This window comes from Strix uralensis, chromosome 20, assembly GCF_047716275.1.
Source record: "Strix uralensis isolate ZFMK-TIS-50842 chromosome 20, bStrUra1, whole genome shotgun sequence".
Classification (NCBI taxonomy): Eukaryota; Metazoa; Chordata; class Aves; order Strigiformes; family Strigidae; genus Strix; species Strix uralensis.
In genome coordinates, this window is record NC_133991.1 from 5,479,383 (window position 1) to 5,493,528 (window position 14,146).

The window sequence follows — 14,146 nt, forward strand, 5'->3', positions numbered from 1 at the left end:
AAGTCATTGCCTGAAGCTCATACTAAGTTTGAACAGAAACCAAAGATGGAGTCCAGTGTGAGCTGTGAGATCACTGATGCATTAAGGCCAACACTAAGTCTGAAATAAACTAAGTATATTTATTTCAAAATATATATTGTGCCATTAAAAGTGCAGGTCAAGGCAGTACTACTGCCTTTTCAAGTATCTTTGACACAGCAGTTACAAGTATATACATAAAAATACTAGCAGCTCTGGGTGGATTTTTAGTCTTGAAGTCCTTCCAGTAAAACAGCAGCCAAATCAACTTACAGGAGAATCGTCCAGGAGTCACAGACCTTTAGAAAAGGTAAGTTGAAGAGAAGCTATAGCAATGTATAAAACAAATTATTAGTGTTCAAAACTATTTGAAATGCTCTGCTCCTAACACTGCCCTCACAGTGATTTTATGTAAGCAGCAAAGCTAAGAACTTGCTAGCTCTAGCTTGAGCCAAAGGATGGTATGTGTTTTCTAAGAGGTATGGGCAAGTCTTCTGAGGAAGCTTAAACTGAAGTAATTTTAAAATCTTCTCCTCATGAACCACTTACCAGAACAGATGCTTCACACAAGACTTCGAAGTTGTTGGTTAAGGTATGAGAAAGGCAAGGCACTAAATTTGACAGGTCCTTGAAAGATTCCCTATCCAGCAGTTAGCGTAAACTATAATTTGGCTCTTTTTTTACTGTTACTGGTGGTCAAAAGTAAAACCATTTCCAAGAAAGTTTGTGGTAAACCAGCAACACAAACCCCTGGGATCAATGGACTTGTGGTTTCTGCCCATGTAATTGAGAAGTGGATCGAAGCAGAGTTCCTTTCCAGGAACCTGACATTTAAACTCACTGGACAGCTCATGAGAAGACTGGTTTCTTCCTCCATTCCACTGGTAACTGTGAACTCTGGGTTGTGAAAGCATCTGTGACTGTGCTCTGTTAGAGTGTTTTCTAGAAGTGACCGAAGCTTCTCTTCTGTCATACCCTGAGAAAATTGGGTTACAAGAAATCTTACACTGAAGTTGCTGTCTGTAGCTTAAAACTGCCTCTTCACAGCAGCTGACTTCAGGTGTCCCATTAAACACATTACTCAGAGCACAGCTTACCTGCGTGCTGATGTATAGTCCACACTGGCAAAAAACCAAGTGATTCCTCACAGTCAGGTTATTCCTAGAAAGAGCATACAAGCATCACCACAACAACCAGAACAAAGGTAGATTTTAGCAAAAAATCTGTTAGATTTAGGAGATCATTGCTCAGACTTTTTAATTTTGTTGAAATTAACACACACAGGAGCCTGTTTGCCCACTGCTTTTGCCTGTTCCTAAGCCCAGACTGCTGTATGGGAGCGGAGAACCTCATTCCAATGCCAAGGGCTTTCTTACTTTCTACACACAGGACAGATGACCTTGTCGCTGGCATCCAAGCCATCAAGCATCGCGTTGAGACACTCTTCATCAAACTGCAGGCTTCGTTCATACTCTTCTAATACCGACTGTTCTGCAATAACACAGCAAAATACCCTCAGGCACCTGCTCTGAACTGAAGACAAAGCAGCACATGTGAGCCTGCTTGGTAGATGGAGGCTGGGGCAGTCACTAGCGTCTGAACTTTTCTTTCCTTGGATCAGATTTCTCTACTTGAGGAAATCATTCCCATTAATCCAGTTTTTCCTATGGCTCAATCTTTAGCTGGTCACAAGGGTGTAAATTCTTACTTTCCAAACAACAATTTAGAAACATTCTGAATTGATTTATACAGGTTCTTACAGCTCCCAAACACCCCAGTGCTGTTTTGCTGGTTTCCTCTCTTATTAGCTTCTCACAGACCTTAAAATGCCACTTAAACTCCTAAAACTGTCAAAAAGGGTCTCAGTGCATTAGAGGCTACAGAGATTTCCAAGGAGGCTTTTCTGTATCACATGGCCTACAAAAACCAAGGAGTGCAGCTGCAGCTAGTTTGGATGACTATTAAGTCAGGACTATTACAAATCAAGTAGGAGTCAGAAAGCATAGAGAGAATTTACCTTGCAAGATCAATTCTTGTTGGATCTCTTCCAGTACTGCTAGCTCATCAGGGTCCTCTAGCATCTGAAAGGTATCAGTCAGTGATTCTCCCATTCTGGCTACTTTCTCACTTAACTTCCAGCACCTGAGCTGCCACTATAACATAAATTCACTTTGCTTATTCTTCTGTCTGGTAAATCTCTGTATTTGAAAACCATGCACTGTGTAAAGCAAACTATAATATAATCTCCTGTGCAAAGCCAGCCACAATGGACCAGAACACAGCCTGCCCAAGAACTTGTTTTTTAAAACACTGAAGTTTTCTTTCTATTCTGAAGAGAGGTCAGTGACAGCCCAGCTCTGAAAACCACAGATGAGGAACCCCACGCTCTGCCATGATTCACACACAATTTGTGAAGGAAATAAGGAAGTTCCCCACTCGTGGGCCCAAAGGCAAGTGCTTTCGCAGCCCAACACCCACAGGAGCTGCAGAAGGAGGGGACCCAGACATTGAGTTTTGCCAACTCCAACCAGCGAGAGAGTAAAGATACAGCTGCAGAGAGATGCGTTTGGTACGTGGCACGTTGATGCTGGAGACGCAACCCAAGAGTCTGCACTGACCTGGGCCAGGGTCTCCTCTCCGCCGAGGGCCGGCCGGCTCTCCTGCGCGGCCTGCAGCGCCTGCCACTCCTGCTCCATCACCTCCTGCACCAGCAGCGCGCCCGGTGCCGGGCCGCAGGTTCTCTCCCCGGCCTGGCGGTACCGCTCCAGCAGCTTCGCCCGGCTGCGCCTCAGCCGCTCCATGCAGCGCTTGGAGGGAGCAGAGCACACGGAGGCCGTTAGTGCCGCGCTGCGGGCGGGGCAGACGGGGCCCCAGGGCCGGTGGCATCCCGGAGGGGTTAGCGCGGGAGCGGGGTGACAGCTCCTACCGGGGGCTGGCCTCAACCAGCCGCGCGACGGCAGCGCCAGACCCTCACACCGCGGGAAGGGGCCAGGCTCGGGCCGCCTCACCCGCCCGCGCGGGACCCGGCCCCGGGGAGGGGGAATGGGGACCGGGGCGGAAGGAGCAGGCAGAGCCCCCCACCCCGCCCCGCCGCGGCCCCACTCACGCGGCGGTAGGTCTCCTTCCAGGGCGGCGCGGCCGGGCCCCTGCAGCGGGCGCGGAACCGCCGGAGCGGCGGCGCCTCCATCGCCCACCGGGAGCCGCGCAGCGCCTCTGCCGCGGGGCACGCCGGGAAATGTAGTCCCGGCGCGGAGGGGGCGCGGCTCCGCCGCTTGGCGGCGCGGGCGGCGACGGCGGGGTCGCGCGGCGGCGGCCATGGCGGCCGAGTGGGGCGCGGCGGAGCAGTGGCGGGCGGCCCTGCCGCAGCACGCGGTGCTCAGCCGGCTCCGCGAGCGCGCCCCCGGCTCCGCCGCCCGACCGCCGCTCATCCGCAACCTCCTCTTCGGCCTCGATGGCGACCTCTTCCTTTGGGATGGCGAGTGCAGCGCCCTCCACACCATCGGCCTCCACCGCCTCGGCGGGCCCGACTCCGCGGGTCTCGGCCGATACCAGGTGGGGCCTCGCGATGAGGGGGAGCTGTGAGGGCCGGCGGGCGGTTGTGAGGGGCCCGTGATGGGGAGGGGGGCCCGTGATGGGAGAGGGGCCAGTCCCTGAGGGCGCCGGGCCGGGCGGGCACCCTCCAGCCCGCCGTCGGTGGGTCTTCCCCCAGTGAAACTCCCGGGCTGTGTGCTTGGCCGTGGCTGGAGGCACCTTATCGCCTCGTTCTGCGCCTTGTGGCCGCTGTATAAACCGCCGTCCGAAGCAAAGATGTGTCATGCTTCTGTGAGCGCTTTTGATGGCTTGTACCTAACTGTAATATTTGTGTTTTCAGACCCTTATGTGCATAAACCCACCCCTTTTTGAGGTTTACCAGATGCTGTTAAGCCCCATGCAGCATCACGTGGCGCTCATCGGTACGAAGGGACTCATGGTGCTGGAGCTGCCTAAACGCTGGGGGAAAAATTCAGAGTTTGAAGGTGGGAAATCCACGGTGAACTGTAGGTGGGTGAGACCTCAGGTGGTTAACAACATCCTTGTCCTGCTGTCGTTCCTCATAGCCTCTCCTCCTCTTTTGGTGCCAGACAGATACGGAAGGCCTTGGTTGTATTGGGGTTGTAGGGACAATCACAAATGAAGTTATTTTGGCTCAGGGACTTGCTGGTTGTCAGGTGACCCAAATAAATGATTTTCTAAACTTGCTGTAAATGCTGAGGAGCAAGGTGCTTCTCTGTAGTAGTCTCTAGCCTTTCTGGGGTCTGTTAGCTGTGGTAGCTAAAAGCACGTGTCCAGATGGAAATCACAAAGGGCTTCAAGTTAAAGCTGTCCTTCCAGCTTTAAGAATAATACAGCATGGCTTTGAATAATGAATAATGACTTTGAAACCCTCTAACTGGGTCTCTAGCTCCTCTTGCCCCCACTTCCCTTTAGGAGTAGTTTCTGTGTTTCTCGTAACAGTGCATATTTCTGCTCTGTATTTCAGCACTATTCCTATCGCGGAAAGGTTCTTCACAAGCTCAACATCTCTGACTTTAAAGCATGCTGCCTGGTATCCCTGTGAGACAGTAGAGCCACATATTGTGCTCTTAACTTCAGATAACACTATAAGGTAAAACCTGTTTGTAGCTGATTATTGTAGTATTTTTTTTTTGTCATAGCCAGGCTGATTTTTCACTAGATATTTGTCTCCTGCCATCCTTACCAGGATTACCAACAAAAAACAGGATGGGAGAAATTTTAGACTGATAACCAACTCATGTTCCTGCATCAGCAGGGACTTATGCAACACTGCCAGCTGAATGAACATTGCTGCTGTTTCTTTCCTTTAGGTTTTACAGTCTGAAGGTACCTCAGACACCCATCAAAGTGATTGCTCTTTCAGACACTGAGGAGGAGACTCTTACAATCAGAAAAGGGTTTGTGTGGCTTCTTGTATTTTGAAATGCTTTTGACAGAATAAGCTCTGTATTCTCAGTAGTGTTTTTAATGAATAAGTGATAAATCTACCTGAAAATCTGATGTGATTTTTTTTCACGGACTTCTTCAGTGCTAGGAGTTCTTCCTAGTACAGTAACTGCACTTTTTTTTTTTCTTTTTTTCCCATTCTTCTAAAAGAAAGTGGTAACAAAGTGTACAGTCAAGTGTTTGTCAGAGCAGTCATTTGTCTTTAAGGTGGAGTTAAGAAGGGCTTTTTGAGTGGGGGATGCAGAAAATAGATGATCTTTTTATTTCCCTCCTGGCCTTGTTGGAAAGAAAAAACTTGAGGGTCTCTCCTAGTCAAATCACAGACTGATGTACTACACGGGAGATAACCAGTACGCCCTCCTCCTTTATCCTGGGAAACTGGGCTGGCTGGTGGGTGTATTGCAGAAATGAGGTACCATAAGAAGGGTGTTACTTGCATGTTTTTGCTGCTGAAAATGGCGTATGTCAGCGACCTGATGGACAGGTGTTAGCAGTGATTTGTCGGCACACACCGACAGACCTGGTTAAATGCTTGTGTTCTCCCAGTCCCTGCTGACTGCGGGTCTTGTTCTGACTTGTCCCCAGGAGAGCCTATACAGCATCACTGGGAGAGACTGCGGTGGCGTTCGACTTTGGCCTGCTCGTGCCGGTCCCGGAGAATGTTCTTGGCCAGCGAAGGAGCGAAGAAGTGTTGGCCTATCCACTTTACATTTTGTATGAAAACGGAGAGACATTCCTCACATATATCAGCCTGCTACAGAGGTAGGATCACATTTGTCCTTAGGTTTTGTGGGGTGCTTGTATGTTTGTACAATGTTCGGGTTGGAGAGCCACCTCTCAGTTTGCTGTAATGGAGCCTGGGCTGAATTTTATTGTACTGCAGCTTCTTTTATCTCTTTGTGGCAGTACTAATAGACTGAAATACAAGAATAGCGTGCCATACTTTTTCATCCAGACGTTAAGGGTGCAGTTTCCACTGCTGAGAATCCACTGTCCATTATTTGCCATCAGATATCTGAAATGAAGACGCTGGACTGTTAAAAGATCGGTGGGTCTAAAGCTGTTAAAGTGTATTTCAAGGCTGTCAGTTCACAGCACAGATATCCTTAGCTTTGGATGAGCTCGTGGAGCCCGTCCATCTTAGGAGAAGAAATATTTTAAGATCATAGAGGGTTTGCAGGCATGTTCTTGTAATGAAAAGTCAAGAATATGAATCAAGAATATAAACACAATACAAGGAAAAATTGCTTCAGAAAACTGAGAAGGTGGTGGAAAACTTACAAGTTGGATCTAGTGTAGCTGAATATTAAAACGTGGTATTTAGGTTAGAAACAGCACTGTTTGCCTCTGCATGAGAAATGATGCAGCACTGAGCAGATCTGTCTGTAGGCAATGAAATGGGCTTAGTCCTTCTAAAGTTCTACCTAGAGAAATGCCATGCCACCAAATGCTGCTTATAAAGTGCTTTATTAGGCAAGAAACCATTGAAGTGATAAAGATAGTTAACTTGAGCTTTCTGTGAGTACTTCGTGTTGTATGAAAATGTTTCCTCTTGAATTTCTTGCCACGTAGCTTGATGCTTTCAAAGCATAAAATGTTATTGCTGAGCTCCAGTTTCTTCTCCGAGATCTCCACCAAGTACGTGTAGTTCAGGCTCCTAATCCACACAAGTCTGGGTTGCTGCTATCTTAACAGAAATTAGACAGAACTCCAAACCATTGGGTTGTTTGTTTGTTTTTTTTAAAAATCATCCTTATTTTGTAGTTATTGTGCAGCAAACTCCCTCAGGCAGCCATGGGGAACTATCCTTCCACACCTTGTGTTGTGAACACATCTTTATTCCAGCACTGGAAGTCTTGACAAGCTGCTTGGCCCTCTGCCCATGCACCCTGCTGCAGAAGATAATTATGGCTATGATGCCTGTGCTGTCCTTTGCCTGCCTTGTGTTCCAAACATCCTGGTGATCGCCACCGAGTCGGGAATGCTTTATCACTGCGTGGTACTGGATGGAGAAGAGGATGACGAGCAGGTATCGACCGTGTCTTGGTTTTTTTTTCTATATGCATTTTTGTTTCTTTAGTCGCAGTTCCTGGCTGCAAGGTGGCAGGATGCCTGGAAGTGAATGCCAAGTGCCAAAGCTGCATTCTTTTATAATGAGGTAGCGAGTCTTCCTCCTATTCCAGCCAGTCCCTGTGATTCTCTGATGCTTTTATTTTAAATGTCAGTTCTGTGTATGCTGACAGTAGATCAGTTTTTGATCAAACTTGCTATGAGGTATTTTAAAGAGGATCTTCTTAGAAGAAACCCTGTTTCTGAGATAAATTTTTTTAACTAAAAAAAAAAAGGGACTTGAACTACTTTCCCTGACTATTAATACTGCCTATATAACGTAACTCTTTCTTGATCATGTTTACGTTGGCATTACTGTTTAAATGATGTCTCACAGAAGAATTCAATGCTCTTTACAGTCAGAAAAGTCATGGGACCCAAGATCTGATCTTACTCCTTCGCTGTATGTGTTTGAATGTGTTGAGCTGGAACTTGCACTGAAACTGGCATCGAGAGATGAAGAAGACCCGTCGGAGACCTATTTCTCCTGCCCAATCAAACTCCATAAAGGTAGGGCTGTCGTTTGGGTTGTTGGCTTTTACTTGCTTTATTTCATGCATTTAGGACCAAGCTATTTACAAATTACTGGTATCAAACAAACAGTGGTATTAGAGTAAGATTTGCCTGATGTCTTCAATAAAGCCATGGAAGGAGCAAGCCTGGGAGGTGCTTTACTCAAGGGCAGGTTACATATGGTCACACAATACTAAATTCTTTCAGCTGTGGATTATAAAGTAGAAATTGTTGAATTTGTGATGAGCTATCTGTAAGCAAGTGCTGTGAGGATGGTGATCCTGAGGGAAGAATGGGGATCTGCTTATTAGACTGTCTGGTGTAGCTGCGGGGTAGCAGGTCAGGTAGGACAAAGTGTTTGGGTCTTTCTGAACAAGAAGCTTGTCAGAATGCTGGTCTGCTGGCTTTAACTGATCTTCCCTTTAAAATCTAGTGGATTGATACAGATGTGGTGTGAGAGGAATAGTTCAAAATAATTCATCAGGTATTTCAAGCATAATTTCATTTTATGCAGAACTAATAATGTGGCTAATGCATCTACCTCAGTGTTTGGAAGGGGACAAGTTGCAACAAGATGTTAGTGCCGACTGGACAATAAGTTGATACACGTGTTCAACAATACAGGTTTGAAGGATGAGTTTTTCTCAGTCCAGTGCCTTCTCCTACATTTGCTGTTTAAATTTCAGATCCGAAATGTCCCTCTAGATACCACTGCACACACGAAGCTGGTGTCCATAGCGTGGGGTTGACATGGATCAATAAACTGCACAAATTCCTGGGTTCAGGTGAGTGGTGAGACTCTCTTGCGTGGAGAGGGAAGAGGGTGCTGGCATTTTGCTAGAAACAGGTTGGTGGATGGGGGTAATACTGAGACTCCCTTACCCTGCAGAGTGGATCTGATGCATTCTGACAAATCTCTTTGTAGATGAAGAAGACAAGGACAGTTTGCAAGAGTTGGGAGCAGAACAGAAGTGCTTTGTGGAACATATTCTTTGTACAAAACCTTTGCCATCCAGGTAGAAACCAAACCCTTTCTATTGCTTCCAAATCAGTGAGTTGCTATGGAAAATATTTACGATTTGCCCTCTTTTGCTGCATTCTTGCCGTTAAAAATAATGAAGTCAGCTCAAAAGAATTCAAATAATACAAGCAGGCAGTTTGTGCATCAGGATTCTTAATGCACAGTTAGGGAAGGAAGCTTAAATTCCTGTGTTAGTGTCTGAAAACGGTCTATCAAACCAGCAGAAATCTTCACTTCCATTTACTTGACCCCAGACAACTCTTAGACTTGATTTGGTGGAGAGTTTTGAATGCTGACATGTCCCTTTTTATCCAGGTGTTACGGATCAGACAATGCCTCGAAAGAACATCTGATTTTTTGGGCTTAGTCAGGCTTAAGAGGCACCATTTGCTGGGCAGTGTAATATGTCGTTATCTGCTTTATTTTCCCACTTCTATAAAACCTAGCCATATCTATAGACTGCTATATATTAAACACTATGAAAATAGAGAAAAAAATGTTTATCTAATGTAAAGGGCTCCTGAAGCTGGCACAGATGGTGACTCTCCAGTGGGGAGAGGGCATCTGGGTGCAGAGGGTGGCAGGCGGGAGCCCCTGTGTTCTCTCCTGGGCCGCTCTGCGCCTTGCACTAGGAGCAGGTAAGGTTCCCTGGGTCCCCGCTGGCATTTGCTGCTGTTCCCAGTGAAGCTGTGTGAACACTTGTGCTCCAGTGGGATGAGTCTGTCCCGGTACACCTGAGTGCCAGGTGGAGTGTGGGCTGAGAACAGTCACCCTGCAGGACTCATTCAGGGGGTGCTTCTTAGGGAAAGGTGTCTGGCTCAGGCCGATTGCTACAGCTGGAGCTTTTCCAGAAGAGTGAACTTGCACAACTTCAGCAACAAAGAACTTTTTTTGACCAGGTAATTCCTGTGTTTTCTTCCCTTCAGGCAGCCTGCTCCCATTAGAGGATTTTGGATCGTTTCTGACATCCTGGGGTCCACAATGATCTGCATCACAAACACCTACGAGTGTATTACAAGGCCTCTCTTGTACGTGGCTCTTAATTGGTTTGAAATCCATGACTGTTGCATAAAAAGGATCTCAGGATATTTTTGTTATTATTGTTTGGTCCTTTCACCCCAGACTTCTGCACCTCTTAAGACACACAATGAAGTTTGCTTTCTGCACACATTTAAGTCTTATTATAGTAGCTCTTTACTACCAATAAGGTGTTTGTAGGGGAAATAATTAATCTGTATCACTTTTAATGAGTATTAGGACAAGCGTCACATCAAAAGGTTCTTAATGGTATTGGGGGGTTTTCTTCACTTTTATAATGATGAATCTTCAAATCAAAGACTTGTTTACAGACAGTACTACAGAGATTCTTAACGGGCTCCAAGGTTATGTTTGCATGAACAGGGAAAAAAAAGAAGGTGTGGGTTCTTTAAGTGCTTTAAAGTAGTGGGGTTTTAGTATGCATTTCCAAAGCAATTTTACTTTGTTTGGGGGTGGTAGGAAAGCTAGAGACCAGTGTGGTAGATTTGCATTTGCACAATTAAGTGAACACAGTGAGGGCGGGGGGGCACTATTTTCAGTTTATTGTCAAGGACACAGTTTAATGTATGACAGGTGCCTTCAGCAGAGCTAATATTAATGGCAGGTTCTCTTACAGACCTTTTATTATTATTATTTTTTTAAACTCTTTCTACAGTGTTCTTAAATAGGTTTTTCTTCCAGCTCTTTTAAACCCCATTATGTGACGTTACGTAGGTGGGCAGTGACCTGGCAGGCTGCTTTGAAAAGCCGGTCAGCCTGCTGTTCAAGCGCTTGCTTGCCTTGTGATGGAACTTTCTTCTCCTTAAGTAAAGAGATGCTGCTAGTTGCAGCTGTGGCCAAACAGAAAGATGTGAGCTCAACCTTGTCTAGAGCTGAATTTACCACATAATTGAAATATTTTGATTTAGAACACTTCTGATTTACTGCTCTAATACATTAATTCCACAGTGGGTGAGTTCCTCTCTTTAACTACCATTTAAACTCTGACATAATTTAATTTTTTCTGGTTTAAACTGTGTTCTCCAATTCGATGTTCTTTGGTAGAAGTACAGTCCATCCTGCATCCCCGCCCCTGCTGTGTACCAGAGAAGACAAAGATGGGGCTGTTTCCCCTCTCCGTATCCTGGCCGAGTCTCAGCATTCATTTGAGAAGCACATCAGAAGCATCCTGCAGCGCAGTTCTGCCAATCCCTTGCTTCTGAAGTAAGTAAATCTGTTTTCCCAGGGGACCTGAAGAGGGAAGACTCTCGGGAATACTGTGTGTTCAGCAGATGTAGGGTGGGAGGGGGACCATCTTGCTCCAGTCCCCTGCTCGAAGCAGGGCTGACCTCGGCTGATTAGGTTGCTCATTGCTTGTCCCTTGGGCTTTGAGTGTCTTAAGATACTTTGGGATTTCCTCATAGAAGAAAAATGAGTTATAGCAAAGAGATTTAATTATAGTCCCTCACTTCCATCGCTGGGCCCCTTACAGTATTTATTGTAAGTTGTTTAGCCTTCAAAGGGACGTGTTAGAGTAAGACTGCAAAAACTTGTCTCGTGTTCTTAAGGTCTGCTGATAAAGATGCTGCTCCTCCCCCTGAAGAATGCCTTCAGCTTCTTAGCAGAGCCACTCAAGTGTTCAGAGAGGAATACATACTGAAACAAGATCTGGCAAAAGAGGAAATTCAGCAGAGGTAATACAAAACCCTCATAAATATGTGCTGTACAATGTCTCTGTGAAACAACAGCACCAAGTACCAAGCACTAAACCTCCTCTGCTGCACTAACCCTTGTAAATGAGTAAAATGTACTCGTGTAAGACTAATGGAACACCAGAACTGAAAACTGAGTTAGCAGGGAAAGCAGGGGTGAGTGTAATACTTGATCTCTATAGTGACTCATAGGGGAAAGAAAAAAGAGTAAACACACACATAAAATACTTCTCTTTTACTGGTGTCAGTCTGTCTGTGCCTGTGTGTGTCAGGAAATCCTCTGACCTCAACAATAATCACAGACTGGTTTGGGTTGGAAGGGACCTTAAAGCTCATCCACTCCCACCCCCTGCCACAGGCAGGGACACCTTCCACTAGCCCAGGTTGCTCAGAGCCCTGTCCAACCTGGCCTTGAACCCTTCCTGACAAAGGAAAATGGCATTAAGCGTCTGCTTCTTCAAATCATAGTTATTTATATTATAAAGTTAGAACAGAATGGAAGAGTTTGTTCTCACCACTGCCCATTTTTCAGTGTCTTTAGTTCTTCATACTCCCAGGAGCGTGAAATAACTTCTATCACATATTTTCTGTGTGGTGTAAATCCTGATGCAACTGGATTGCTGTTGCGGGTGGTTTGATTTTATGTATGTATTTATTTTAAGAGTGAAGCTGCTGTGGGGACAGAAAAAGAAACAATTGGAAGATCTTAATTACTGTCGAGAGGAGAGGTGAGTATAATCTGTCTGCTTTTATCAAATGTATCATCAGAAATGGTGCACCTTGTGCAAAAAGTACTTGGTACAGGGTCTTGTGTAAAACAAGGGAGAAGTGAGTGTGTTTCCAGCTATAATTAAGCACGTGGGTTCACTCCCTGCTTGAGCTTGCTTTTTCAGGCTCCTTCTCCTGTTTTCACATAGACTTGCCTTGCATGTAAATCGAAAGTAAGTAAGTATTTCTCACTTGCATAAAGGAAAAGTTTGCGGGAAATGGCTGAGCGCTTGGCTGACAAGTATGAAGAAGCCAAAGAGAAGCAAGAGGATATTATGAACAGGTGAGTGCAGACTATGCTGTTTCATCAGCAATCACCTGCTGTTAACTATTTTGCAACTGTGGTAGAATAGAGTGGGCAGAAAGTGCCACACTGGTTTGTTAGAAGACTGGGCTTCCAAAATTCTCTTTGCTGCGGCTCAGTGGTGACTTTTCAGTATTACTTCAGGTCCAGACTGAGTCAGCTTGCCCTTTAGAAATGCTATGTGAGACTGGCTGAAAGAGGAGAGTCACACCTTGAGCCCCTGAGCCTCAGGAAGAGTGACGGAAGAACAGGACTGTTGGGGTCTCAGCATAACTGCTCTAATAGGTGAGTTTATTTGACACCTACAATCTTGCTTTGTACGTCCAGGATGAAGAAAGTGCTTCGGAGTTTCCACTCTCGGCTTCCTGTTCTATCAGACAGTGAAAGAGATATGAAGAAGGAATTGCAGACAATAGATGACCAGCTGCAGCACCTGAGCAATGCCATCAGACAGGTGAGAGAACATGTTCCCTGGCTGGTAGGTTATTGGCAACGCCTCACACCTAATGGTAGTGCTGGTAGAATAACAGTCCTTCAGGAGAGAATTTTGTACTTTTGTTAAATTAGCAACAACATACTAAAATAACTCCTGATCCTTGTTAGTAATAGAGACAGAACCTCTGCCACAAACCCTAAGAAAAAGTCTACACACCTTCCTCAGTCCTAGCAGTAACATTCTCTACTCTTTGCGGGAGGAAGAGTGCAAAAGCAAGCACATTTTAACCTGAAGAGAATCAGTTCATTGGGGTATGACACACCAGTTTGTAACTGTAACAAGCTTTCACTTTGGCAGGCACTAGCAGCACTGACTGGGCTTGTCTTTTTCTACACAACTTCCAGGTTAAAATGAAAAAGGAATACCAGCAGAAAAAGATGGAAAAGGGTACCAGCCCCCGAAAACCCAGCATCACCCTCAGTGCCTACCAGAGCAAGTGCATCCAAACCGTCCTGAAAGAAGAGTAAGTTAAAGCTTGGACCCTCCTGTAGAATTCCAGCCCTGGCACTTACATAAGCGAGTCTGTGCAAGTTTCTGGGGTGTAACGTAACCTCTGTGCTGCACGGGGGGCTGGCTGAGGCACAGCTGGGGCTTCCTGAGGTGGTCTGAAGCATAAAATGGGCTGGCTTAGGACAGTAGCACTGGCCCTCTCATGCTCCTGTTAAACTAGGCCTGCTTTAAGTCTGCTTTTTGCCCAAGGATCTCTTGGCAGGCTGCAGCCAGCCTATAATTAACAAAACAACATCCAGGAGTGCTCCCGTTCTCTGATTCTACTTTATGAAGTATCTTCCTTCTTGATTAGTTTCAAGCAAAAATGACTTGCAGCCTTCTGACTTGAATTTATTTTTCTTGAAGGGGAGAACACATCAGGGAAATGGTAAAACAGATCAATGACATCAAAAGCCATGTGAACTTCTGACATGTCCACGCTGAGGAATCTACACCGAAGGGCTGGACAAGCTTTAATTTTCCCTGGTATTTCCCCTTGTATATTTTACTTTTGTATGTTGAACAATAGGCCTTTTACTTATTATTTTGTAAAGACGGACTGTGAAATAAAATACTTTTGTGGTTTTTTGCTTTTCTCCTGGGAAGGAGACTGTGCAGGTATTTATTATCCCTGTGCAGGGAAGGTATTTTCTATTAAGTATGTTACAGTGTTCTACTTCACAGCCAGCTCAGGAGTG

The 14,146-nt window shown here is 45.7% G+C and overlaps 2 protein-coding genes across 2 annotated transcripts; one reads left to right on the forward strand and one right to left on the reverse strand.

Annotated features, from left to right (window-relative positions):
* Positions 1 to 100: 100 nt before the first annotated feature.
* Positions 101 to 3,218, reverse strand: RPAIN (RPA interacting protein). The gene is made up of 7 exons (XM_074890229.1): positions 3,125 to 3,218; positions 2,637 to 2,825; positions 2,036 to 2,099; positions 1,395 to 1,509; positions 1,116 to 1,179; positions 860 to 994; positions 101 to 317 (listed from the first exon to the last, which is right to left on the reverse strand). Exons 1-7 carry the CDS (start codon positions 3,203 to 3,205, stop codon positions 288 to 290), a joined length of 678 nt encoding a protein of 225 aa, XP_074746330.1. The 5' UTR covers positions 3,206 to 3,218; the 3' UTR covers positions 101 to 287.
* A 91-nt stretch (positions 3,219 to 3,309) lies between these two features.
* On the forward strand, positions 3,310 to 14,056 carry NUP88 (nucleoporin 88). Its single transcript, XM_074890228.1, has 17 exons — positions 3,310 to 3,570; positions 3,890 to 4,059; positions 4,538 to 4,663; positions 4,884 to 4,970; positions 5,605 to 5,781; positions 6,865 to 7,048; positions 7,488 to 7,638; positions 8,328 to 8,426; positions 8,567 to 8,657; positions 9,589 to 9,690; positions 10,745 to 10,903; positions 11,248 to 11,373; positions 12,054 to 12,119; positions 12,362 to 12,442; positions 12,791 to 12,917; positions 13,304 to 13,422; positions 13,815 to 14,056. The coding sequence occupies exons 1-17, from the start codon at positions 3,334 to 3,336 to the stop codon at positions 13,876 to 13,878; spliced, it is 2,166 nt and encodes a 721-aa protein (XP_074746329.1). The 5' UTR covers positions 3,310 to 3,333; the 3' UTR covers positions 13,879 to 14,056.
* Positions 14,057 to 14,146: the final 90 nt, after the last annotated feature.

Excerpts from the sequence above, each read along its gene's own strand:
- NUP88 (XM_074890228.1), top strand. The coding sequence starts at position 3,334 with ATGGCGGCCGAGTGGGGCGCGGCGGAGCAGTGGCGGGCGGCCCTGCCG. Across the intron at positions 9,691-10,744 it reads TGTATTACAAGGCCTCTCTT|AAGTACAGTCCATCCTGCAT; the intron begins GTACGTGGCTCT and ends GTTCTTTGGTAG. Across the intron at positions 10,904-11,247 it reads GCCAATCCCTTGCTTCTGAA|GTCTGCTGATAAAGATGCTG; the intron begins GTAAGTAAATCT and ends CGTGTTCTTAAG.
- RPAIN (XM_074890229.1), bottom strand. The coding sequence starts at position 3,205 with ATGGAGGCGCCGCCGCTCCGGCGGTTCCGCGCCCGCTGCAGGGGCCCG. Across the intron at positions 2,100-2,636 it reads GAGAGGAGACCCTGGCCCAG|ATGCTAGAGGACCCTGATGA; the intron begins GTCAGTGCAGAC and ends GATACCTTTCAG. Across the intron at positions 1,180-1,394 it reads ATCTGTCCTGTGTGTAGAAA|GAATAACCTGACTGTGAGGA; the intron begins GTAAGAAAGCCC and ends TGCTCTTTCTAG.